The 23,196-nt window shown below is 54.6% G+C and overlaps 2 protein-coding genes across 2 annotated transcripts in view; one reads left to right on the forward strand and one right to left on the reverse strand.

Annotated features, from left to right (window-relative positions):
• The first annotated feature begins 3 nt into the window (after positions 1-3).
• Positions 4-16,390, forward strand: YKT6 (YKT6 v-SNARE homolog). Its single transcript, XM_079786144.1, has 7 exons — positions 4-248; positions 3,015-3,097; positions 4,524-4,624; positions 12,659-12,763; positions 13,016-13,081; positions 14,100-14,201; positions 14,856-16,390. The coding sequence occupies exons 1-7, from the start codon at positions 145-147 to the stop codon at positions 14,889-14,891; spliced, it is 597 nt and encodes a 198-aa protein (XP_079642270.1). The 5' UTR covers positions 4-144; the 3' UTR covers positions 14,892-16,390.
• Positions 16,391-18,383: 1,993 nt separating this feature from the next.
• Positions 18,384-23,196, reverse strand: part of CAMK2B (calcium/calmodulin dependent protein kinase II beta) — a 47,046-nt gene continuing 42,233 nt past the window's right edge. The window contains 4 exon segments of the mRNA XM_079786139.1: positions 18,384-19,952; positions 20,081-20,315; positions 20,459-20,553; positions 20,679-20,754. Coding sequence (XP_079642265.1) covers positions 20,083-20,315; positions 20,459-20,553; positions 20,679-20,754 — 404 coding nt within the window. The 3' untranslated portion in view covers positions 18,384-19,952; positions 20,081-20,082.

Raw genomic sequence — 23,196 nt, forward strand, 5'->3', positions numbered from 1 at the left:
GACCGGAACCGGAAGTGGACCCCGAGCCGGGAGGAGGAAGCAGCGTCGGACCCGTCAGCAGCCGGCGGTCTCGAGGGGCGGCGGCCGCGCTGCTCGCTGCTCGCCGGTCGGTCGGGCGGGCGGGCGGGCGGCCCCGGCGGCGCCATGAAGCTATTCAGCCTGAGCGTCCTGTACAAAGGCGACCCCAAGGCGGTGCTGCTCAGCGCCGCCTACGACGTGTCGTCCTTCAGCTTCTTCCAGAGGACCAGGTGGGCGGGCCGCGGCCGAGGGGCCGGCGGCGGGGCGGGGAGGGGGGCGGGGGTCTGGGGGCGTCGGGCGTGGCCTTCTCCCTGGTCCGCGGACTGTCCTGAGCGTCAGCCTCTGGCTGGGTAGAGGCCATTCTAGAAAATACTCCTGAACTCAGTGTTTTTCAAATTTCCGCCCAATAAAAATGATCAGGGGCCTTTGAAAATGCAGGCTCCCCGGGTGCACGTCTGGGTGTCTGGGCTAGTAGGCCGAGGCCCGGAAATCTCTCGGTGGTTCTGGACCGGCCCTGGGCGGCCAGGCCCCACTCGGCCCCGTCTGGGAACCCGTGTATCCCAGCCGCTCGGGGCAGCGGTGCTGGCGGACTCCTCCTTTCACGGATGGAGTCACTGAGGCCCCAAGAGACCGGCCCGCCAGGACTCGGACCCAAATTGTGCGCCTCGTATGTTGGGCCCCTGGTACGGAAGGGTTCTCCACTGAGGACCTGGAAGGAAGCAGGGGATCTGTGGGCTTTGAAGGGTTCTGGGGCGCTTTATTGCACAAAGGTGGGTATTGTAAGTATGACAGACTTCCAGCCCATCCGTGGGAGGGTGGGGTGACCCGGGCACGAAGGAGAGGGACCCCAGAGTCTGCCTGTGGTCTGTGCCGGGCCTGGTGCCGTCTGCCAGCTGGATTCTGTGTCTGCCGCTCCCGCGGAGCTGTTGGTTCTCCATGAGAGTGGCTTGCTGGCAGGATCCCAGGATCTAAAACAGTTTCTGTTATTTTACTGACACTTGTTTTTCTTTGGGGTCAGTCTGTGGTATCGTCTCTGTGCGGCGGCTTCTCTGTGTCTGTGCCAGCCTGGCTCACTCCGATGCTTTTTCTTCCCTGCGGGTGAACACTGAAGGTTCCCGGGGAGGACTGACCCCTCAGGAGCTTGGGGTGCCCACACCCATTCAGGTGGTTAGCCCAACAGCAAAACTGCAGGGGTATTTCCAGCGACAGCACACATGCCAGCTGGGCTCTGTTTTTCTCCTGAGGCCCCTCACTTTGTCCTTCCCGTCTCTCAATGGCCAGACCCCAAACCTGAAACCTTCTAATAGTTTCCCAGCTTTTTTTTTTTTTAAATCCTCACCCGAGGATACTATTCCATTGATTTCTAGAGACAGTGCAAGAGGGGTTAGAGGGAGAGAAACATGGATTGGTTGCCTCCCACACGAGCCCCCGACAGGGCTGGGGAACCTGCAGCCGAGGTCCGTGCCCTTGACCGGGAATCGAACCTGAGACCCTTTGGTCTGCAGGCCAACGCTCTAACCACTGAGCCAAACCAGCCAGGGCAGTTTCCCAGCCTGTCTGGCCCTTGTTTGCAGGCTTTCACGATGAATGCAGTTCGGCCTCGTCTAAGTACAGCCCTGCTCTAAGCGCTGTCTGTGATCTTACCGCAAGGATTTCTTATTTGGAGACTTCATCTGAGGATTGCAGTCATGTGTCACCTAACAACAGGGATACGTTGAGAAGTGTGTCATTGCGTGATGTGGTCGTGCGAACATACAGGGTGCGCTTACACCTGGATGGTGCAGCCCGCTGCTCACCTGGGCTGCATGGCACAGCCAGTTACAGTGCTGGGTCCTGTAGGCAATGGTCACAGTGGTGTTTGTGCACCTAAAGAGCTCGGTATGGAAAGGTGCAGTGAAAACAGTCTCAGAGGGAAGGCACCCTGCGCAGGGCTCTCACCAGGAGTGGAGCCGCGGGGCTGGACGTTGCTCTGGGTGTGGTGGGGGTGAGTAGTGAGTGAAGGTGAAGGCCAAGGACATGACTGGACACGGCTGTGGACTTTATACCCTGGACACCAAGGCTACACCAATTTATATTATTTTTTTTTCTTCAATGATACGTTAACCTTAGTTTACTATAACATTTTTACTTTATAAACTTAAAAAAAATTTTTTTTTAGTCTCAGCTGAGGATAGTTTTCCATTGATTTTCAGAGAGAGTGGAGAGGGAGAGACAGAAGAGAGAGAACATCAATGATGAGAGAGACTCATTGATCGGCTACCTCCTGCACACTCCCTACTGGGGATCAAGCCTGCAACCCAGGCATGTGCCCTGACCGGGAATTGACCCATCACCTCCTGGTGGTCAATGCTCAGCTACTGAGCCACGCCAGCCAGGCTGTTTCCCTACTTTTTAAGGAGCTTGTCGAGCCCTGCGAGTGCTTCTGCTAAGCCCTTCACTGTGAGCTTTCCTGGAGGTTCTTGTGGGACCACTGTTGTATCTGCAGTCTGTCGTTGGCCAACATCTCGTGTGAGGCCCCCGACAAGCTCCCCCTCCCTCTAAGCCTTTGTCCCAGCCATTTTCCGTTTCCACGTCCTGGCCCAGCTGCTGTCCTTCATTCCTTCCCGGGCCCATGCCATGGCCATAACTGGCTGTGCACCTGCCAAGCAGTTCTGGCCACTTGTGTTTTTCCAGAACAGGCTCTGTTTGCCCTCTTCCTGGAAGTGAGTGGGGCCTGGAGAACAGGCGCTGGCTTCTGCTTAGCTCCCGTGTCCCAGATCATGCTCTGACCAGGTTGTGAAATTGACCACAGCCCACAAGTCTGGACGGGGCTGTTGGGGTGAGCTGGGTAGCGAACAGAGGTGGTTTGAATGGCTGTGACGATTTGTGACACTCTGGACCTGTTCGTTTGCAGAGAGTTTATTATTTGTCTGAGGTTGGGGGGGAGGAAGGAAACCAAGGAGCAATGTCTCCCGCGGACAAGGTGACGGGAGTAGGTAACGTGTGTTGTTTCTTAGTGTTCAGGAATTCATGACCTTCACCAGCCAGCTGATTGTGGAGCGCTCGGCCAAAGGTAGCAGAGCTTCCGTCAAGGAGCAAGGTAAGAGGACCCTCCCGTGCGTGTGTGCTGGCCTGGCGGCCATGCCTCAGGCAGCCTGCGCTGAGAACGCCCGCTCACCTCGAGGAGACGAGGCTGCCAGGACCCACTCGCCAACCTGACCTCTCTTCCCTCCTCCTCCTCTTCCTTCTGCACACAATTCTGTGCCCTGCGTGGGCGACTAGCTGCCTGGGTAAAGTCAGCCCCAGAGCTTGGACGTGCTTCCGATTAGGGCCCGTCTCTCGGAGCAGCAGCGACGCCTCCTCCAGAACGTGGGCCTCTCCGGAAAGGGTTTCCTGCCTGCCCTGTCCAGGGCTGCTGCCTCCTGTGTGCTTAGATGTGGACAGGGGGCGAGTGTCTGCAGGCACGTCCGGAGGGGTGCGCGAACTTCCGGCCGAAGCAAGGGCTGTTGCATGATGCTGGGACTGTGGGTCCCGGGTATGGGGTGCTATGTCCAGGGTGATGGTGTGGGCGGTGTCAGGGCTGTGTTCTGTGGGACCCTGTGTGCTCACCTCTGGTGGTGTGGTTGGATCCTGGGCATTTGAATATTCTCAATCCCCTCGGGAGGAACTTGGCCTTCTCAGCTTGGTTTTCAGGGACACTTCCTCAGACCCTGACCCCACTTCTCTGTGGTGTGTGCTTGTCCCCATATTGAGTCTCTTCCTTGGGGATGGCTGGCTGGAGCGTGTCGGTGTGAGCTCCTGTCCCTCTCATCCCTGTGGTCGCTCATCTCTGCCTGTTTCTGATTTCAGGGTTCATGGCTCCCCTGGCCTCTTTAATTGTTTTCCTTGTTTAGTTCTGAGTCTCCTGGCTGAGAGTCTTAAAGACAAGAAGGTTCTTCCTTGTCAGCTGCAGTCCTTCCGAGTGACAGGCGTTAATTCTGTGGGTTGTGAATGTCCAGCAGAGCCTTGTCCAGGCTGGCCTATTGCTACTTGGACACTCACAGTTCCCTGGAGACCCCAGCCTGTGTGGACCCCTCTCCTCGCTCCCTTCCTCCCCTCCCCAGAATGGAGCTGGCCAGACAGGACCAGAGAGCTGATTTCCTGACTTGGGGCCACTCTTATAGGTTTTTTAAAAAACGTGAGACTGCGTTGCTTGCCCAGGGTTTCCTCAGTTCCGGAGCAGAGCCTTGGGGGGCTGTGTCTCCCCGAGACACTGCCAGGTTGGGCTGGAGCTCAAGGCTGTGTGTGGGAAGGTGGCTCAGACCCTGGTTTAGCACGCTGGGCCTCGGGGCCGTGCTGATGGCCATGCTCCCGCGAGCTGTGTCTTGCGTGTGTCCTGTCCCGTGTGCATCTAGTCCTGTATGTGACCCATTAGCCGGGTCTGCAGAGCGGCTTCATTGATCCAAAGGCAGGAGCCCAGCAGGAAACGGGTTGACGGCTTGGGGTGGAGAGTCTAAGGCCCTCCTGTCCTCTGTGTGTCTCCTTAGAATACCTGTGCCACGTCTACGTGCGGAACGACAGTCTTGCGGGAGTGGTCATTGCTGACAGCGAGTACCCGTCCCGGGTGGCTTTCACCTTGCTGGAGAAGGTGAGTGTGTACTTGGCGGGACTGGACTTGGGTGGGCGAGTGGGACTGGGGCCGGTGACCACAGTGCCCGAGGCCTCGGGGTGGAGTAGTGTGTCCACAGGCAGCCGTGGGCAGCTTTCCCCTCGGCCTCCCCAGGCTCCTCCGTGGCACCGATTCCTGCCCTGTGCCCAGGCTTGTGCCCCAGGCTGCCCACAGTCTCCGCCTCTCTTCTCTGGGACGAGCCCTTGGGTCAGCTGTGGCTGTGCTCTCCCCTGTGTCACCCAACTCCAGCCCTGCCTCCCCTCCACCGAGCCACCCCTGCGCCCCTTCCCCGGCGTGGACTCAGCACCCCGTGTTCTTCGGTTTCTTCACATGGGCTGATTACAGACTCCTTGAAGGCACTGCTGTGTCTTGTCCCCAGAGGACTGATACACTTAGGAGCACATGAAATTTGGTGGTGGCTTAAATCTTTCCTTTTTGAAGAATTGGTTGGAAAATTAGAGGACTAATTTTCCCTGATTCCTGGAAATTCATAACCTGGCAAAAATGGAATCTGTAGTTTAAAAGTCTAATGATTTTTTTTTTTTATTGTTTAAAGTATTACAAATAGTAGTACATATGTCTCCTTTTTCCCCCCCATTGACCTTTCCCCGGCCTCCCCTACCCCCTCGCACATGCCCTCGCCCCACCTCCCCAGTGTCTTGTGTCCATTGGTTATGCTTATATGCATGCATACAAGTCCTTCGGTTGATCTCTTACCTCCCCCGCCCCTCCCCAGCCTTCCTGTTATAATTTGACAGTCTGTTCGATGCTTCTCTGCCTCTGTATCTGTCTTTTTGTTCATCAGGTTATAATGTTCTTTATTATCCATAAATGAGTGAGATCATTTGGTATTTTTCTTGCACTGATTGGCTTATTTCACTTAACATAATGCTCTCCAGTTCCATTCATGCTGCTGCAAATGGTAAGAATGCCTTCTTTTTTATAGCAGTGTAGTATTCCATTGTGTAGATGTACCATAGTTTTCTAATCCACTCATCTGCTGATGGGCATTTAGGCTGTTTCTAAATCTTAGCTATGGTGAATTGTGCTGCTATGAACATAGGGGTGTATATATCCTTTCTGATTGCTGTTTCTGTTTTCTTAGGCTATATTCCTAGAAGTGGTATTACTGGGTCAAATGGCAGTTCCATTTTTAGTTTTTTGAGGAAACGCCATACTGTTTTTCACAGTGGCTGCACCAGTCTGCATTCCCACCAGCAGTGCAGGAGGGTTCCTTTTTCTCTGCATCCTCGCCAGCACTTGTGGTTTGTTGATTTGTTGATGATAGCCATTCTGACAGGTGTGAGGTGGTACCTCATTGTTGTTTTGATTTGCATATCTCGGATGATTAGTGACTTTGAGAATGTTTTCATATGTCTCTTGGCTTTCTGAATGTCTTCTTTCGAAAAGGGTCTATTTAGATCCTTTGCCCATTTTTTGATTGGATACCTTCCTTTTGTTAAGTTGTATGAGTTCCCTGTAAATGTTCCCGTATCGGAGATAACATTGGCAAATATGTTCTCCCATGCAGTGGGCTTTCTTGCTTTGTTGATGGTTTCTTTTGCTGTGCAGAAGCTTTTTATTTTGATGTCGTCCCATTTGTTTATTTTCTCCTTAGTCTCTCTTGCCCTAGAATCTGTGTCTGTAAAGATATTGCTATGACATATGACTGCAATTTTGCTGCCTATGGAGTCTTGTAGGATTTTTATGGTTTCCTGTCTTACATTCAAGTCCTTTAGCCATTTTTAGTTTGTTTTTGTTTATGGTGTAAGAAGTTTTTGATCTAGTTTCATTTTTTTTGCATGTATCTGACCAAATGTCCCAGCACCATTTATTAAAAAGACTGTTTTGATTCCATTGTATGCTCTTGCCTCCTTTGTCAGATATTAATTGAGTATAATGGCTTGGGTCAATTTCTGGGTTCTCTGTTCTGTTCCATTGGTCTATATGTCTGTTCTTGTGCCAGTACCAGGCAGTTTTGAGAACCATGGCTTGGTAATATGGCTTGATGTCTGGTATTGTGATCCCTTCAACTTTGTTCTTCTTTCTCAGGATAGCTGTGACTATTTGGGGTCTTTTTTTATTCCAGATGAATTTTTGGAGAGTTTGTTGTAGACCTTTGAAATATGCCATTGGTATTTTAATAGGTATTGCATTGAATCTATAGATTGCTTTAGGAAGTATGGACATTTTAATGATGTTGATTCTACCAGCCCATGAACATGGTATGTTCTTCCATTTGTTCATGTCTTCCTCTATCTCTTTTTTCAATGTCCTGTAGTTTTCCGAGTACAGGTTTTTTACGTCCTTAGTTAAGTTTATTCCTAGGTATCTTAATTTTTTTGGTGCGATGGTAAATGGGATTTTTTTTTTCATTTCTCTTTCTGTGAGTTCATTATTGGTGTATAAAAAGGCCATAGATTTCTGGATGTTAATTTTATATCCTGCTACATTGCCAAATTCATTTCTTAGGTCTAGTTTTTTGATGGAGTCTTTGGGGTTTTCTATGTATAGTATGATGTCATCTGTGAATAAGGACAGTTTTACTTCTTTTCCAATTTGGATGCCTTTTATATCTTCTTCTTGTCTGATTGCTATGGCTAGTACTTCTAGTACTATGTTGAACAGGAGTGGTGAAAGTGGGCATCCTTGTCTTGTTCCTGTTCTTAGGGGAAATGAGTTTAGTTTTTGCCCACTGAGTATGATGTTGGCTGTAGGTTTGTCATATAGGGCTTTTATTATGTTGAGGTATGATCCCTCTATTCCCACTTTGCTGAGAATTTTTATCAAGAATGGGTGTTGGATTTTGTCAAATGCTTTTTCTGCATCAATTGATATGATTATGTGATTTTTGTCTCTCAGTTTGTTTATGTGATGTATCACGTTTATTGATTTGTGTATATTGCACCATCCTTGCATCTCCGGAATAAATCCCACTTGGTCATGGTGTATGATCTTTCTAATGTATTGCTGAATCCAAGATGCTAGGATTTTGTTGAGGATTTTAGCACCTATGTTCATCAAGGATATTGGCCTAGAGTTCTCTTTTTTTGTGGTGTCTTTATCTGGTTTTGGTATTAGGGTGATGCTGGCTTCATAGAAAAAGCTTGGAAGTGTGCCTTCCTCTTGAATTTTTTGGAGTGGTCTGAGGAGGATAGGTTTTAGTGCTTCTTTGATTGCTTGGTAGAACTCTCCTGTAAAGCCGTCCAGACCAGGGCTTTGTTTGCTGGAAGAGTTTTGATCGCTGTTTCAATTTCTTTGGTAGTTATCAGCCTATTCAGGTTTTTTTTATTCTTCTTGGTTGAGTTTTGGGAGCTTGTATTTTTCTAAGAATATGTCCATTTCATCTAGGTTGTCCATTTTGTTGGAATAGAGTTGTTCATAGTATTTTTTCATAATCATTTGTATTTTTGTGGGATCGGTTATTACTTCACCTCTTTCATTTCTGATATTGTTTATTTGAGTCCTTTCTCTTTGCTTCTTGGTGAGCCTGGCTAGAGGTTCATCAATCTTGTTTATCCTTTCAAAGAACCAGCTCTTGGTTTTGTTGATCTTTTGTATTGTTGTTTTGTTTTTTGTCTCTGTCGTTTATCTCCGCTCTGATCTTTATTATTTCCTTCCTTCAGCTTATGCTGGGATTTTCTTGTTGCTCTCTTTCTAACTCTTTGAGTTGTAGGGTTAGATAATATATTACCATTGTTTCTTGTTTTTTGAGGTAGGCCTGTAGAGCTATGAACTTCCCTCTCAAGACTGCTTTCGCTGTGTCCCATAGATTTTGGATTGTTGTGTTTTCATTGTCGTTTGTTGCCATGATGCTTTTTATTTCTTCTTTGATCTCTCTGGTAACCCAGTCATTGTTTAATAGAATGCTATTTAGCCTCCAGGTGTTTGATTTTTTTTTATTTTTATTGTAGTTGATTTCTAGATTTTTTTTATGCTACTGTGATCTGAGAAGATGCTTGGTATGATTTCTATCTTCTTGAATTTGAAGAGACTTTGCCTGTATCCCAACATATGGTCTGTCTTTGAAAATGACCCATGTGCACTTGAGAAGAATGTATATTCTGTGGCTTTGGGGGGAAATGTTCTGAAGATGTCAATCCATCTGATCTAGTGTGTCATTTAGGATTGATATTTCTTTGCTGATTTTTTGTTTAGAGAATTTGTCCAGTGGTGTTAGTGGGGTATTAAAGTCTCCTACTATGACTGTATTGCTGTCAATCTCTCCCTTGATATCCTCCAGGAGTTTTTTTATGTATTTGGGTGCTCCTGTATTTGGGTGCTCCTGCGTATATGTTTACCAGAGTTATATCTTCTTGTGGGATTGCTCCCTTTAGTATTATGAAGTGGCCTTCCTTGTCTCTTGTTATGTCCTTCACTTTGAGATCTAATTTGTCAGATATAAGTATTGCTACCCCAGCTTTTTTTTTTTTTTCCATTTCCATTCGCCTGAAATACCTTTTTCCATCCCTTCACCACCAGTCTGTGTGAGTCCTTTTTTCTGAGGTGGGTTTCCTGTAGACAGCAGATATATGGGTCATGTTTTCTTATCCAATCCATTACCCTATGTCTTTTGATTGGGGCATTTAATCCATTTACATTTAAAGTTATTATTGATAGGTACTTGTTTGTTGCCATTTTTATTCTTTACCCCTGTGTTCCTTCTTCGCTTCCTATTTCTTCTTTTTACAGCAGACCCTTTAGCAGTTCTTGCATTGCTGGTTTGGTGGTAATAAACTCCCTTAGTCCTTTTTTGACTGTGAAGCTCCTGATTTCACCCTCAATTTTGATTGATAGCCTTGCTGGGTACAGTATTCTTGGATTCACACCCTTCCTTTGCATGGTTTTGTATGTTTCGTTCCATTCCCATCTGGCCTGATGTGTTTCTGTTGAGAAATCAGTCACTAGTCTGATGAGGGATCCTTTGCAGGTAACTTTCTGTCTCTCTCTGGCTGTTTTTAAGATTCTTACTTTGTCTTTGGTGTTTGCCAATTTAATTATAATGTGTCTTGGTGTCGGTCTTTTGGGGTTCATTTTGTTTGGGACTCCGTGAGCTTCTTGGATTTGTGTGGGGTTTTTTCTTCCCTATATCAGGGAAGTTTTCTGTTATTTCTTCAAACAGGTTTTCTGTTCCTTGCTCAGTTTTCTCTCCTTCTGGCACCCTTATTATGCGGATGTTGTTTTGTTTCGTGTTGTCCCAAAGTTCCCTTAGGCTCTCCTGTTTTTTAAGCTTTTTTTCCTAGATGCTGCTTTGCTTGGGTATTTTTTCCTACCTTGTCTTCTAGCCCACTGCGGTCGTCTGCTTCTTCTACTCTACTGTTGATGCTTTCTATTGAGCTCTTTATTGCAGTGATGTCATTTTTCATTTCTTCTTGGTTCTTCTTCATTTCCTCTTCGTTCTTACACATATAGTTGAATTTGCCTTCCAACCTTTTCAGCAACCTCATGACCATTTCTCTGAATTCTTTCTCTGACATATTGCTTGCCTCCATTTCGTTTACTTCCTTTTCTGGTGATGTCTCCTTTTCTTTCGTATGCGGGCTGTTTCTTTGTTTTCCCATGATCTCTCCTTGCTGGGTGTCTGGTTATGTAGCTGTCTCTCTCCTGTGTTGACTTAAAGGCACAAAATATAACACAACAAGGCACAACGCACAAGGCACTGAACACAAATGTATTCACGATACTAATAACCCCAAATAAAGGTGACCACCAGAGAAAAGAGAATTAGGGGATAAAAAAAAAAAGAGTGCAAAAATGATATTGAGAAAAGCAAAAAAAGTAAGAGAGAAAGGAAAGAGAATAAAAAAGGGTGAGGAAACAATATGGGGAGAAAACTCCAATAGAACAACCACTAATCCCCAAAAATGCAAACAACTAACACCCAGATATGAATGCAAACTACAAACAACAACTAATAACAAGCGAGGAAAGGAAAAACAGAAGCAAGAAAAATAGAAACAATCAAAAACAAAAAAAAACAATCTAATCAACAATCAAACTAACAACAATAGGACAGAGAGAAAGAAGGGCAAAACAAAACAAAAAACATAAATTAAAAAAACAACAAAAAACAAAAAAGGGAAGAGAGAAAAAATTTGGATAGTGAAGAAAGAGAAGAGAGAAGTGTGTATGGACTTGGAGCAGGGGATTGGAAATTAGATATATAAGTAGGATGAATTTTTAACAGGGTAAAAAGAAGGAATAGGGAAAATCGAAAGCAGGAATAGGATACCGTATTTTCTGGCGTATAAGACGACTGGGCGTATAGAAGATTTTCCTGGGTTAAAAAGTTGTCTTATATGCCGGAAAATACGATAAGAGAAACAGGACAACAAAAGGGAAAAAGTAAGGAAGAGAGTGATGGCATAAAGGTAAAGTTGAGATAGAGTAAAATGATGCTAACGGAAAAATGAAAATAGAATGTAGAACACTAATCATAAAATAAAATAAAATAAAGAGAAAATAAAATGAAACTTAACAAGAGGTAAAATAATAGTAATAATACCGATTAAAAATAAAAATATAATAATTAAAAAGGTAAAATCAAGTGAGAAAAAAAATTAGTTTCTTAAGTAAAAGATAAAAAATAAAAATGTGCAGTAGTGAAGGTCATTCACTTCCTCTACTGTTCTGTTTGGAACGCCTGTTTCCTGTCAGGTAGTCAGGACAGGATTGAAGTTCTCTGCGTTCACAGCTCCTCTGTGTCGTACGCCACACTCTTGTTTTCAAGTAGGCTGTATTTCTTTGTTACTCAGCCTGCCTGTGGTTGTATTTACACAAGAGTCAGTTTGTGATTCAACCCCTGGGTGACAGTGTTTGTATTGACATCCGGGGCTATAAGTCCTCTCTAGCCAGTATTTAGAATTTGTGTTCACTGCTGCACTAAATACTGGTTTAGGGATATGGACTGCCTCAGAGCTGGTTTTCTGATTGTTTCTCCCCGCTCTGATCCCCAGGTTCCACAAAAACAGCTTTCCCCTGCAGTCTCTGAGAGTGTTTTTAATTGGGTGATCCTATGTACTTAGTAATCAAAAGCAAGGATTTAAAGAGAAAAAAGAGCCAGAGTAAGTTCTCGAACTCACTTTCTCGCCCCGGCACTGCGCGCACCTCTGCTCACGTCTCTGTGCACGTCTTTCCCCCCTGGCACAGCGCAGCCGGTTTACTGGTAAAGCTTCAGGCTGCCTTTCTGTGCCCAGCCCGGCTGTGGTTGATTTCTACAGTTCCCTTCTGTCAGCAGCCCTGTGGACCCCCTTCCACATTCACGGACTACGCTGGCCCCGTCTGCGGAATCTGTGGGGCACAGACTTCTCCCGAACCTCTAGATCCCGCTGTGTGTTTCTCCCTTCAGCCTGGATCGCAGACTTCACCTTTCTCCGGGCGAAATCGGACCTTTCCGTGAGAAGGTGCAGAGCTTGTCCGAGTCCGTGTATTCGCTGCTTGAGACCCGGTGTTTGTGGGTTCGCAGCTGGCCCCTGGGTGTTGTGGTTGTGCGGTCCCGGGAGGTATCCGATTCTTCCCGGTTGAAGGTGAGGCTAGGCTTCCGATCACAGCCACTCTCCCCTTCAAGATGGTGCGGTCTCTGCGGCAGAGCCAGCCGCTCCAGGAGAGATTTCAGCAGCAGTGGAGGCTGCCCGGTCAGGGGAGCCCGGTCCGGCAGTCCCCAACAGTCCCTTGGAATATAGCTGTCCCTCACCCACAAATAGGCACTCCCCACATGTCCTTTCATTCTCTCACTATCTTGCAGCCTGCCTTCCCACGGCAGCCATTTTTGATCTTCAGAATTCTAATACTTGTATCACTCACCAGCTGAGGTGTGTCTCGGGCTGGGCACATTTGGATGTGAATGCCCAGAGGACTTGAGGAGGAGGAACTTGCGCTTGGACTTTCCCTTGCCGTTGGCTGTTTGCCTCTGCCCTCCCGGGGTCCCGGGGGCCAGAGAGCCTCTTGGGGCCAAGTCCTGTTGCTGTGGGCACGGCGAGCACAGGAGTGTCATTGAGCAACTTTGTCTTTCAGGTGCTGGACGATTTCTCCAAGCAGGTGGACAGGATCGACTGGCCAGTCGGATCCCCTGCTACCATCCACTACACAGCCCTGGATGGCTACCTTAGTACCTACCAGGTAGGGGCCCGGAGCCTCGGGAACCTCCCAGCCTGACAGCTGGGCGCAGTGACTTCCCGACAGCCTTGATGTCGGTCCCTGGGGGTCTCGGGGACTACACGAGGGCCTGGAACCTGGGCGCCGTGCAGGCTGCCGCTGCTGCCGTGGGCTCAAGTAGCCTGTGAGAGTGTGTCCAGCTGGCTGGGTTTTGAGCTTTGATTCTAGGTGGTCACTCCAGTCCTGACCTTGTTTTTATTTTCGGCTTTTCCTTAGAATCCCCGAGAAGCTGACCCCATGAGTAAAGTGCAGGCTGAACTCGATGAGACCAAGATCATTCTGGTAAGGAAGTCAGAGATGAGGGCTGCGGGGACCTGGGTAAAGGGCCACACTGCCTTACTTGCATCTGTACCTTAATCCAGTTAACTTTTTAAAAAAGTGTTTTTTTATTGTTTGGGAGAGGGAGAGAGAGACAAACATCCGTGATGAGAGAGAATCATTGATTGGTTGCCTCCTGCACGCCCCACCCTGGGGATTGAGCCCACAACCTGGACATGTGCTCTGACCAGGAATTGAATCGTGACCTCCTAGTTCAGGCGTCCTCAAACTATGGCCCACGGGCCACATGCGGGTGTTTTTGCCGTTTTGTTTTTTTACTTCAAAATAAGATATGTGCAGTGTGCATAGGAATTTGTTCATAGTTTTTTTTAAACTATAGTCCGGCCCTCCAACGGTCTGAGGGACAGTGAACGGGCACCTGTTTAAAAAGTTTGAGGACCCCTGTCCTAGTTCATAGGCCGTCACTCAACCACTGAGCCATGCCAGTTGGGCAGTTCAGTTAACTTCGGTGATGGGAGTCTGAGTGACGAGGCCCATGTGGAGATGGGAGCTTTCCGCTCCTTCCTCACTCCGTGCCTTTTCACACGTGTGAAATCGGGCCCAGTGGGCCTGGCGGCCGCTCTGGCAATGGCCCTGGGGCTGGGAGAGAGGGAGGGGGCGGGTGTGAGTGGGCAGTGGGGCTGTGGCCCTTTCCCCCCTTGGAGAGGGTCTGTGAACTTACAGGCCCCTCGCGGGAATCCGGCAGTGCCCTGTCCAATGGGAGTCCATGTGGACGCACTAGCGACCTCTGCCTGCATGGCTGTCCATGCCTGTGCCGTGCACAACTGGGACATGTTCTCTGCGCTAGTAGACCCTTCTGGGTCCACAGGAAGGTCACAGGTCCTGGTGCATGCCCATGTCGGACATGTGCTGGGTGCTTGTGGGGGGGAGGGCTCGGGACATGCTTGCCCCTGAGGGGCTGGATGAGGGCTGTGGCCGTTCGTGGTGAAGGGACAGAGCCTCCCTTCTGTTCCTCCTGCAGCACAACACCATGGAGTCCCTGTTAGAGCGAGGCGAGAAGATAGACGACCTGGTGTCCAAGTCCGAAGTGCTGGGAATTCACTCTAAAGCCTTCTACAAAACAGTGAGTGCCTGGCGTCCTAGGCCTCTTGCCACGAGCAGGAAGCACACCCTTGTTGCTTGGGTGCTGCGGCAGTGAGCGAGCCGGGGCCTGTCCCCGTCTTCAGGCTGCCCTGCAGGGGGCGCAGGCGGGTTTAGGCTCTGAGCCTAGGCTCACCCTTGCCTGCTGTCGGCCGAGCTGTGGGGTGCAGTGCCCCCAGGTTCTGACGCTGCCTGTTCGCAGGTTCCCTGCACAGAATCTCACTGAGCAGTGGGGCGAGTTCGCTTGTGCTCCACACACCACTGCTTTCGTTTGTGTCTTGGGGGGAGCTGGCCTGTGGGGTTGGGGTATCTGAAAAGGAAGCAAGAGAGGAGGTCACAGGGGCCCAGGACCTAAGGGGGAGCCACTCTGCTGTCTGGAGAAACTTCGGAGCTGCCAGTCTTGTTGGGTCGAGGGTGGGCGAGGGGGTCCTCAGCCAGCCATGCCCATGCCCATTTTTGTGTTGGGCGCCTTCCTGGTGGCAGGGTGGGCGAGGAGGACATGGTGTGACCTGTTTGCAGCTGCCGGGAGGCGGCAAGGACGGGCACCTCCAGTCCTTTCCCCTGTGCTCAGGGCTCCCTCCCTTCGTGTGCCCAGGCCGCCTCTCAGCCGCACTTCTGCTCCTCTGTCTCTTTCTAGGCCCGGAAGCAAAACTCGTGCTGTGCAGTCATGTGACCGTCGCCCGCAGGGCCCCCTTGCTGCAGTCCCCGTCATTCCATCAGAACCGTGGCTTCCGGAGACGCCTCGGCCACGGCCAGACCAGAGCACGGTCACCGTTCACTGGAGCTCCTGGAAGCGCCGAGGCAGCGGAGGGACCTGGGGTGGGGAATGTTCACATTCGTATTTCTGGTAATTTTTGAAAAGATAATTTGAGGTCCTCAGAGGTGTTTTGGGGCCAAAGGAAACCGTAAACACTCCATGACTCCTGCAGATGCCCAAGGGCTCTAGTCTAACCTGTCTGTTTTGGTCCTCAGCAGCCTTTGGGTTTTACTTGCACATCAACTGTGTTAACGCTTCAGTGCGGGGGTTCTCAATCCACAGGCTCGGGGTGGCAGAGCGCACACTGGGTTCTCCTGGGAAAGCCGCCCAGGGTCACGGGGGTGGGGGCAAGCAGGGCCAGGAGGAGACAGCCCGTGGGATTCACAAGTTCTGAGCCACGGTTTGCATTTCTGCTGAGACTGACTTCCACTGACGCCATGGAGGTGGTGGAGGGGGCGGGGCACCTGTCTGACCTGCAGTTTGGCCTTGAACCTGGATCCCAGGCATGGGCCTCTGGCAGCAAAACTGTTTTGGCAACCACCTGGGCCTGCGTGTCTTAGCAAGTGGCCTTCCCGTGGCCACTGTTACTGGGCATCAAGAGCAGGTGCCAGCCAACCAAGGACCCAGCACCCCACTTGTCTGAGTGTGGCAGCCCCCCATCCCTCCTGACCCCCAGCCCCCCATCCCTCCTGAGCCCCCAGTCGCCCCATCCCTCCTGACCCCCCAGCCCCCCATCCCTCCTGACCCCTCAGCCCCCCATCCCTCCTGACCCTCAGCAGCAGGAAACCAGGCCGCACAGCAGCCCAGGCGATGGCCCAGTAGGTGCCGGCCCCTCGGCCTGCCTGGTCCTGGGTCGTGCTGCCCTGTCCACACTGCCTCCTCGTTCTGCGTGCCACCTGTGGACGAGGCGCCCTTGCTGGGGTGGCCTCAGCCAGTGTGGTCTCCCCGGGGGTCCTTCCTCGGGTGCTGGGTCTTGTCCGGCCCGAAGGTCCCACTCACCCAGCAGGAAGTGCCGCAGCCCCAAACCTCGCTTGGGCCAGAGGATGGGATCGGTGTGGCTCCTGAGCACCTGCCCCAACAGGTGCACCTGCCGGCTGCCTTTCCCCGGCACTGCTGGCCTCCCTGAGGCAGCTGTCTGTCCTGTGACCTCTCCTGGACCCCGCCTTAGGGGCAGGCCCATCCTATTCGTGGCCTCTGAGGTGGCTGTGACTCCACTTGGGACAGTTAGGTCATGGATGATGGGGAGGACCTGGGTGTGGGTGGATTTGGGAGGAGGGAGGGTGGCTGGCGGAGGCCCTGTGCCCGTGTGCTCTGTTCATGTCATCGGCTCAGAGTGTATTTTAATCGCTGCCTAACTTTTCTTGTGTTGTTTGAGAGATTCCTATCTGGATAAAGTTGTCTTTTGAAATTCCCAACATGGTCCTGTGCTTTGTTTGAGCCGAGGGGGGGGGGGCGGGGGGGGCGTGAGGCCCTTCCTCAGTGTGTCCCCCTCTGTCAGTGCACCCTCTGTTCTCTGCTCTGCAGGGGAGGGCAGGGCCAGGCCTGGGGGTGGGGCAGGGAGGGGGCATCTGCCTTAGCCCCAGGCGCAGGCTGTATCTCCGACCTGGCAGGAGCGGGTGGGGGGTGGGGGGGCAGCAGGCAGACCAGACCCTGCAGGTTTCGGGCACCCTTGTGGGTTGGGGAGCCAGCCTGGCCCAGTGTAGGGCGTGGCCTCAGCAGCTGGTCCGGGGAGGTCGGTGGAGACTTGGCAGCCTGGTCCGTCCTGGCCCAGGACCCTGTGCTCAGCTTACCCTGCGTGGCCGTCCAAACCCACAGCAGCCCCGGCCCCTTCCTATTGCGGCCGGGGGCGGGGGGGGCGGGGGGGGGGCTCTGCCCAAAGCAGGCGCGACAGGAAGGGTCTCCTGACCTCCCTCTGCTGTGGTGCCCGCAGGCCTGCCGGCCGCTGGGATGCCATGTCCACCTCAGGCGCAGGAACTGGGGGCCGGGCGGGAGGCTCCTCTGATTACAGCTGATAGGCCTGGGTCTAGGAGACACCGCCCGGCACCGCTCTGGCTCTGGCCTACATTCTCCACCCGCTCAGGTCCCCGAGTGCTGCCGGGGGAGCCCACGGCACCGACACCGATGCCAAGTGCCGCCTGGCATGGGCCTGGCGAGGCGTCTGCCCGGGGGGAAGCTGGAGGAGGTGGCCGAGGTGGTCCCTGGGTCCCTGCATTCTCAGCCTCAGGCTCACGTGGGCACTGAGGTCGAGGGTGGTTTTGAAGCCCCGTTTCTGTCCCAGAAAAGCACGCGGCACAGGTAGAGACAGGCAGCAGCAAGGCCTGGGGTCGGGGGTGAGGGAGGCCACTGCCTCCCCGTGAGCATGTCTGGGAGGGAGGAGGGAAAGGTCTGCAGCTGGGCCCGAGGGCGGCCATGCGCTCAGATGGCCTTGGGAGCTGGTGGTCAGTCAGGTCAGCAGCCATGCGGTCAGTGCCAACAGCCTCACAGGCCAGGGTGGTCATTCCCGAGGGAGGCCCGGCAGGCTTCGTGTCCTGGCTGCAGGGTGCACGGGGTGACACCTTCCCCCCGAGGGCCAGGACCAGGCGCAGAGGGTGGGCAGACAGGCAGGCTTCGTGTCCTGGCTGCAGGGTGCACTGGGTGACACCTTCCCCCTGAGGGCCAGGACCAGGCGCACAGGGTGGGCAGAGGCCTGGGGGTGTCCCGGGGTGTCATGCTGGGGCCGCTGCAAAGGGAGCCTGCTGGGGAGCGTCTAGCCCTGCCACCCAGTCCTTCCTCTCTCCCTCCGTCTGGGCACCTTAGGCTCAGCACTGGCAGCCCTGTCCCCAGATCCTGCCGGGGGCTCGGGCCATTTGGGCCTTGAGAAGCCTGCCTGTCCTCGCCTGCTGTTTCATCTTTGCCTCCCAGCAGCCACCGCTGTGCATGGGTGACGTGGGTGTCTGAACCGTGCAGGCCTGTGTGCTGTCCGCACAACCCAGGGTGTGGGCTCCCGCAAGCAGGCAGGATGGCCATGGACACCACATGCCCCAGCCCCTGTGGCCGGCGGTCAGCAAACCACACCGGCGAGGTGGCTGATGGAGGGAACGACTCAGCAGGTCAGCGGAGCCCGGCCCTGTGGCTCCTCCCACCCCAGACGCCACAGGGGTGACGAGAGAGGTTGGGGGTGTGGGGGGTCAGGTATTGGAGCTGTGACCTGCAGCTGCAGAGGGGCCCCAGGCGGGCCGTCCGCCCGGCCAGGCTCAGGAAGGTCTGGACTCAGCCTCTACAGCCAGGCCCAGTGGGGCCCCACAGAAGGGGCTGGGTGAGGGGTGGTGGGGTCCCAGCAGAAAGCACCGAGCTGCACAAGAAGCAGTTTGTCCTGTTTTCCTTTTATTTGCAGTTTCCCGAGACAGAACAAAATAGTTTTTTGTACACTTACAAGGCTCAGAAAGAAAAGACAACGAAACTCAGCAAAAAGAGAGGAGGAAGGCCGACCCCGCAGGGCGGGCCAGCGAGGCCGCACCATGGACATCGAGCTGGAAGAGCGGGTGTGGCCTGCTTGTGGGGTCATGCAAAAGAACTATCCCCCAGAAAAAATCCCCAAATTAACCCAGACAGGCAGCTCCATGGAGAGGAGGAGGAGTGGGAGGAGGCCCCAGGAGGCGAGTGGCCAGGCACACCCTGTCGGAGGCAAGCCCTGCCACTCACCGCCCATGCCCACAGGGCGGGCGGATGTCTACCGCGTCCACGGTGGGGACAGCTGTCCTGAGCAGAGCTGTGGGTGGGCAGATGAGTGTCCACTCGGAGTGGCATGGACAGTCTCCGTGGAGATCAGGTCCTATGTCCTGTTCCCCATCCTATGCCCCTCCCTGGGGTTGATTTTGGGGGGAAGATAAAGAAAACCTTTGTTGAAAACAATGTGAATTGAAGAGTGCCTGGTGCTGGGGCAGGAGGAGCCCAGTCTCTGTGACCAGGCCTGGTCGGACCTGCCCCACCCCTGGCTGCTCTCTGCCGCCATCTGACCACGAGGCCGTCCCTGAGCCTCCAGGAAGTGAGCCCAGCCCCCTCCTCCCACTCAGGGTCCCCCCTGAAGCCTGGCAAGTGGCTGGCCTGCCCTGTGCTCCCCCAGAGCAACTGCCTCTGGCCTGGACCCTGCAGCAGCCTGGAGCCCAGGGAGCCGCGCCTCCTCTGACCCCTCCTTCCTGCATCAGGACCAAGCCCTGAGCCCTGGGCCCTCCAGCCCACGTCCCTCTGTGTCAGAGGCACGCCCCCGAACAGGAGGGAGGCCAGCCCACGGGTCCCCTCCCCACAGGGCTGCTGCCAAGGGTAGCCGCCCCCAGAGTCTGAAGCTAGCTGCACCCGTCCGCACTTCCAGCCCCTGGGGGGGTGGGCGGGGGCAGAGCAGAGCCAGCCTGGGCCCTCAGAGCTTCTCACAGGCATCCTCCCTGGGGTTGGCCTGGCCTCTGCACTGCCCGTCCACACTGGGGCATCGGGGCACCAGGCGCTGGCACGGGAGGAGCCCACACCCACCTTCGGGGGAGGGGGTAGAGGAAGGGAAAAGCAGCAGAGGGAACAGCTGCGCTCAGGCCGCGGCCCGCAGCCCCCTAGACGACACCTGACACTACCCACCTCGAGCAGGGTGGGGTGGGTCCCATCGAACACACACGTGAGGGCAGCAGGCCTGCCCGTGGGCACGTGCGCCCCCGGCTGGAGGCCTGGGGCGGACAGACAAGTGGAGCTCGGTGCGGAGTGGCCAGCAGGTTCACGCCCCGCCAATGCCAGTCATTTTTACAGCGTTTCCTTTGTAAGTTTTTTTCACATTTCATCCGACATTTATTTGTTTTTCTTTTTTTGTGGTTGCCGTCATCTTGTTTTTAAAAAGGAACCACATCTGGTCTTGGTTTTCTGCAGACACAGGCACCAGGGGAGGAAGAGGCAGACACAAACATGCGACAGGCAGGCCGCGAGCCTAGCGGCTGGGCGCCGAACACGATCCATCGGGCTCTGCAACGGTGAGGGCAGAGGGTCAGCTCCCGCGTGCACCCCAGGTCTGCACCCCAGGCCCCCTGCGTGCACCGTGGCTCCATCCGCCCCGAGACCCCGCCCCCCGCCGAGGCCCCCCGACAGCTCACCTTCACTGCAGCGGGGCCACGGGCGCCCCTGAGCAGTGGAAGTGCACGTTCTGCCACTTGCCCTCGCGGCGGTGCCACACGCGAGTCTCCTCGGACTGGCTGGTGCGGGGCCGGCCCTGGCCGTCGATGTACTGCGTGAGGCGGATGTAGGCGATGCAGGCCGCGTCCTCCCCGATGACGTGCACGTGCGGGTTCAGGATGGTCGTGTGGATCGGCTTGCTGTTTTTGGCGAGCACTGCGGACGGGCTGGGATCAGCCTGCGGCCGCCTCTCACCCGGCACTGCCCGCTCCCGCCGGGGCCGGGCCCTGGCTGCGCGGCCTGGGCAGGGAGGGGCTCCCCGGGGCTCCGCGCCACCCCCACCCCGCGGCCTCACTCACAGTTCTCGAAGTAGAACCTGTGGAAGTCCATCCCTTCGACCAGGTTGCCCAAAGCTTCAGGCTCAAACGAGGTCAGGCCTGGGTCGCAGATTTTCCTGGGGGGCAGACCCAGGTGAGGAGGGCCCCCTCTGCACCCGCCCAGGGCGTCCAGCCCTCTCTTGGGGACACTCAGCCACCCATCCCCCAGGCTGCCCCGGGAGCCGCACAGGCCCCGACTCACGCGTAGGCCTCGAAGTCCCCGCTGTTGACGGCCTCGATGAGCTGCTCCGTGACCTTGATGATCTCTTGCTTCCGAGCTGCGGGGGAGAGGCCGAGTGACCCACGGCCCCCGTCTCTCCTCTCCTCTCCAGGGCCGAGCCCTGTGCCCAACCCGCCCAGCCCAGCCCTTCTCTCCAAGGCCAGCACGGCTCCCACAAGTCCAACAAGTTTCTACCTCGGCTGCCGTAAATACGTTTCTGAGTAAGAGAATTCCCTCTCCGGCACATGTCTGGGAGATGCAGAAAGGGGGTGAGACCCACCACAACCATCACAGCCTGGGCCCTCTGCAGCCCTGATCTGCCTTCCTGGCTCCGCCCACAGATCCTTCCCAAATCCAACAACAAGCACAGCAGGGAGAAGGCTGGGGGCTCGGGAGGCCTCTACCCAAAGGCCAGGCAGCTCAGAGAGCAGAGTGCGTGAGCCTCACCCCTCTCCCTGGAAGGCAGCAAACCAGGCGCTGGCCTCCGCCTCCTCTGGCTCTCCCTGCTTGCAGTCCTGGGCCCAGGAGCCGGCCAGCACACCACTCGTCCATCCCGCACTCTCCACCATCCTCCAGGCTCCGGCCTACTTGGCCCCTGGGCCTCGGCAGGCCTGGCCCCCAGGGTGGTCGCCCGGGGCCCTTTGTCTCTAAGTACATTTATTTTTGTGCAAAACATTTTCAACACATGGAAGCAGCAGAGAGGATGATCCAGCCCACTCCGGGGACTCAGATCTGGACACTGTCCTATTGGCTCCAGACGCTTTTTAAAGAAACAAAACCTTACATAGTTGCAGGCCCCTGTGTTCCCTCAATCTGGTTCCGTACTCACTGTCCCTGGGTAGGTGCTGCACCACTTCCGTGCACAGACGTGCCACAGGCATGCACACAGCGGTGATTCTTACAGCAACGACCCAATGGCTTGGAAGAACTCAGGATCCCACAGCCTCGCCCAGAGCCCCAGGGGTCGAGGCTACCCAGCCGCGTGTCTGCGTGCGAGCCCTCCGTTCCCGGCAGAGCTAGGGACCATGGCGCTGAGGGCTGCCACGTGGGATGGGCTTTTGAAGCTGCCATGGGCTCTGCCCACGGTCCAGGCCGGCCGCCCCTGGGGCTGTCTGGGCGCTCCTTCTCCCGGGAACCCACCTGGAGGGAGACTGAGTCCGTGGCAGAAGAGGCTGCCTGCTGCGTGTGACACCTGAGGGGTGGGAACACGCGTGTGCATGTCAGGTGGGAGTGTGGGCCTGAGTGCATGTGCACCAGCCTGCAAGCGTGCGTAGGCTCCCGTCTTAAACGGCCCCGCTGCTTCCGTGCTGCTTTCCCTCCCTGCCCCTTGTCTGACCCGCAGGTCTGGTCCTGGAGGCTGGCCTCTAGGAGGGGCTGCGGCTCCAGCTCCCAGGTCCCAGGTCCCCGTGCAGGCCGCATCCGAGGCTTCAGGTCCCTGTGCGTCCCCAGCGGCCGGCCCACCTCTCTGCCCTCTGCCTGGGCGAGTCCCAATGCTGAGCTCCCTTCTGCTCTGGGACCTCATCCACCCCATGAGGTTCACCTGTCACCGTCGTGAAGGCCGTTTCCAGCTTCCGGCTCCCCCGTCTGCAGCCCATCGCTGCCCCGCCCCCGCCCCCAACCCTCCCAGTGAGGCCTGGCCACGTCCTTCCCACAGCTGCCCGCTCCTGCCTCAGCCTGTCCGGGGCCCCTTGCTCAGGGTGAGTCCAGCCCCTGCCCAGAGCCCCCACCTCCCACCGACCGACCGACCGACCGGGTCATCCTTTCTTTTCAGACGGCGGAGCTGCCCCGCCCACGCAGCCTGGCCCCCAGGCCTCCCCGTGGAGCCGAGGGACATTTTCCTGCTGGTTCCCCTACACTCTGAGGTCACAGTCACCAGCCAGAGTGACCCAACCTTCCACTAAGGGGAGATGAATGTTTTTAAACCAATTGTAATTTAAAATGGGAGCTGGTGTAGAGAAAGTATTAAATGAACAGGACGTTCCCAAGCTCACAGCATAAATCTGTGGACACGAACCAGCTCAAGGGGGCCGCTGCTCCCACCATTGGCCAGGGGCCTGGGGCACCCCGGTGACTCCTTGCTGGCACCAAGCCCTGTGCCTTGGTGTCTGCCGGGGCGCGGAGCCCCAGCCATCCAGGCAGACAGCTGCAGGATCAGGATTGTGTATAATCCCGATTATGGAGATGCGGCCTGGCCAGTGAGCACGACCCCATTACACACCGAGACAGCTGGCGGCATGCACTTGAGAGAGGAGGGCCCACGGCGCCCGCCCCCGCCCCCCGACCTCCCAGGACACCCCTGTGCCTGGGCCTCCGAGCTGGGCATCCCCAACTTGGAGATGGGGCGCCTGGGGTGGGCTCACCTGCTCAGACCCATGGAGAGCAGACCTCAGCCCCAAACAGTCCCTTCCCCAGGCTGCCCCACCCCGTCCTGACACCTGGGGACCTCCCCACCCACACTCACTCACTCACACTCAAGTTGCTGGGGTGCCAGGGACTCGAG

This window comes from Cnephaeus nilssonii (assembly GCF_951640355.1).
Source record: "Cnephaeus nilssonii genome assembly, chromosome: 12".
Classification (NCBI taxonomy): domain Eukaryota; kingdom Metazoa; phylum Chordata; class Mammalia; order Chiroptera; family Vespertilionidae; genus Cnephaeus; species Cnephaeus nilssonii.

Coding starts and splice junctions, on each gene's coding strand:
- YKT6 (XM_079786144.1), top strand. CDS start 145: ATGAAGCTATTCAGCCTGAGCGTCCTGTACAAAGGCGACCCCAAGGCG. Junction 12,764..13,015: donor GCTACCTTAGTACCTACCAG/GTAGGGGCCCGG, acceptor GCTTTTCCTTAG/AATCCCCGAGAAGCTGACCC. Junction 13,082..14,099: donor ATGAGACCAAGATCATTCTG/GTAAGGAAGTCA, acceptor TTCCTCCTGCAG/CACAACACCATGGAGTCCCT.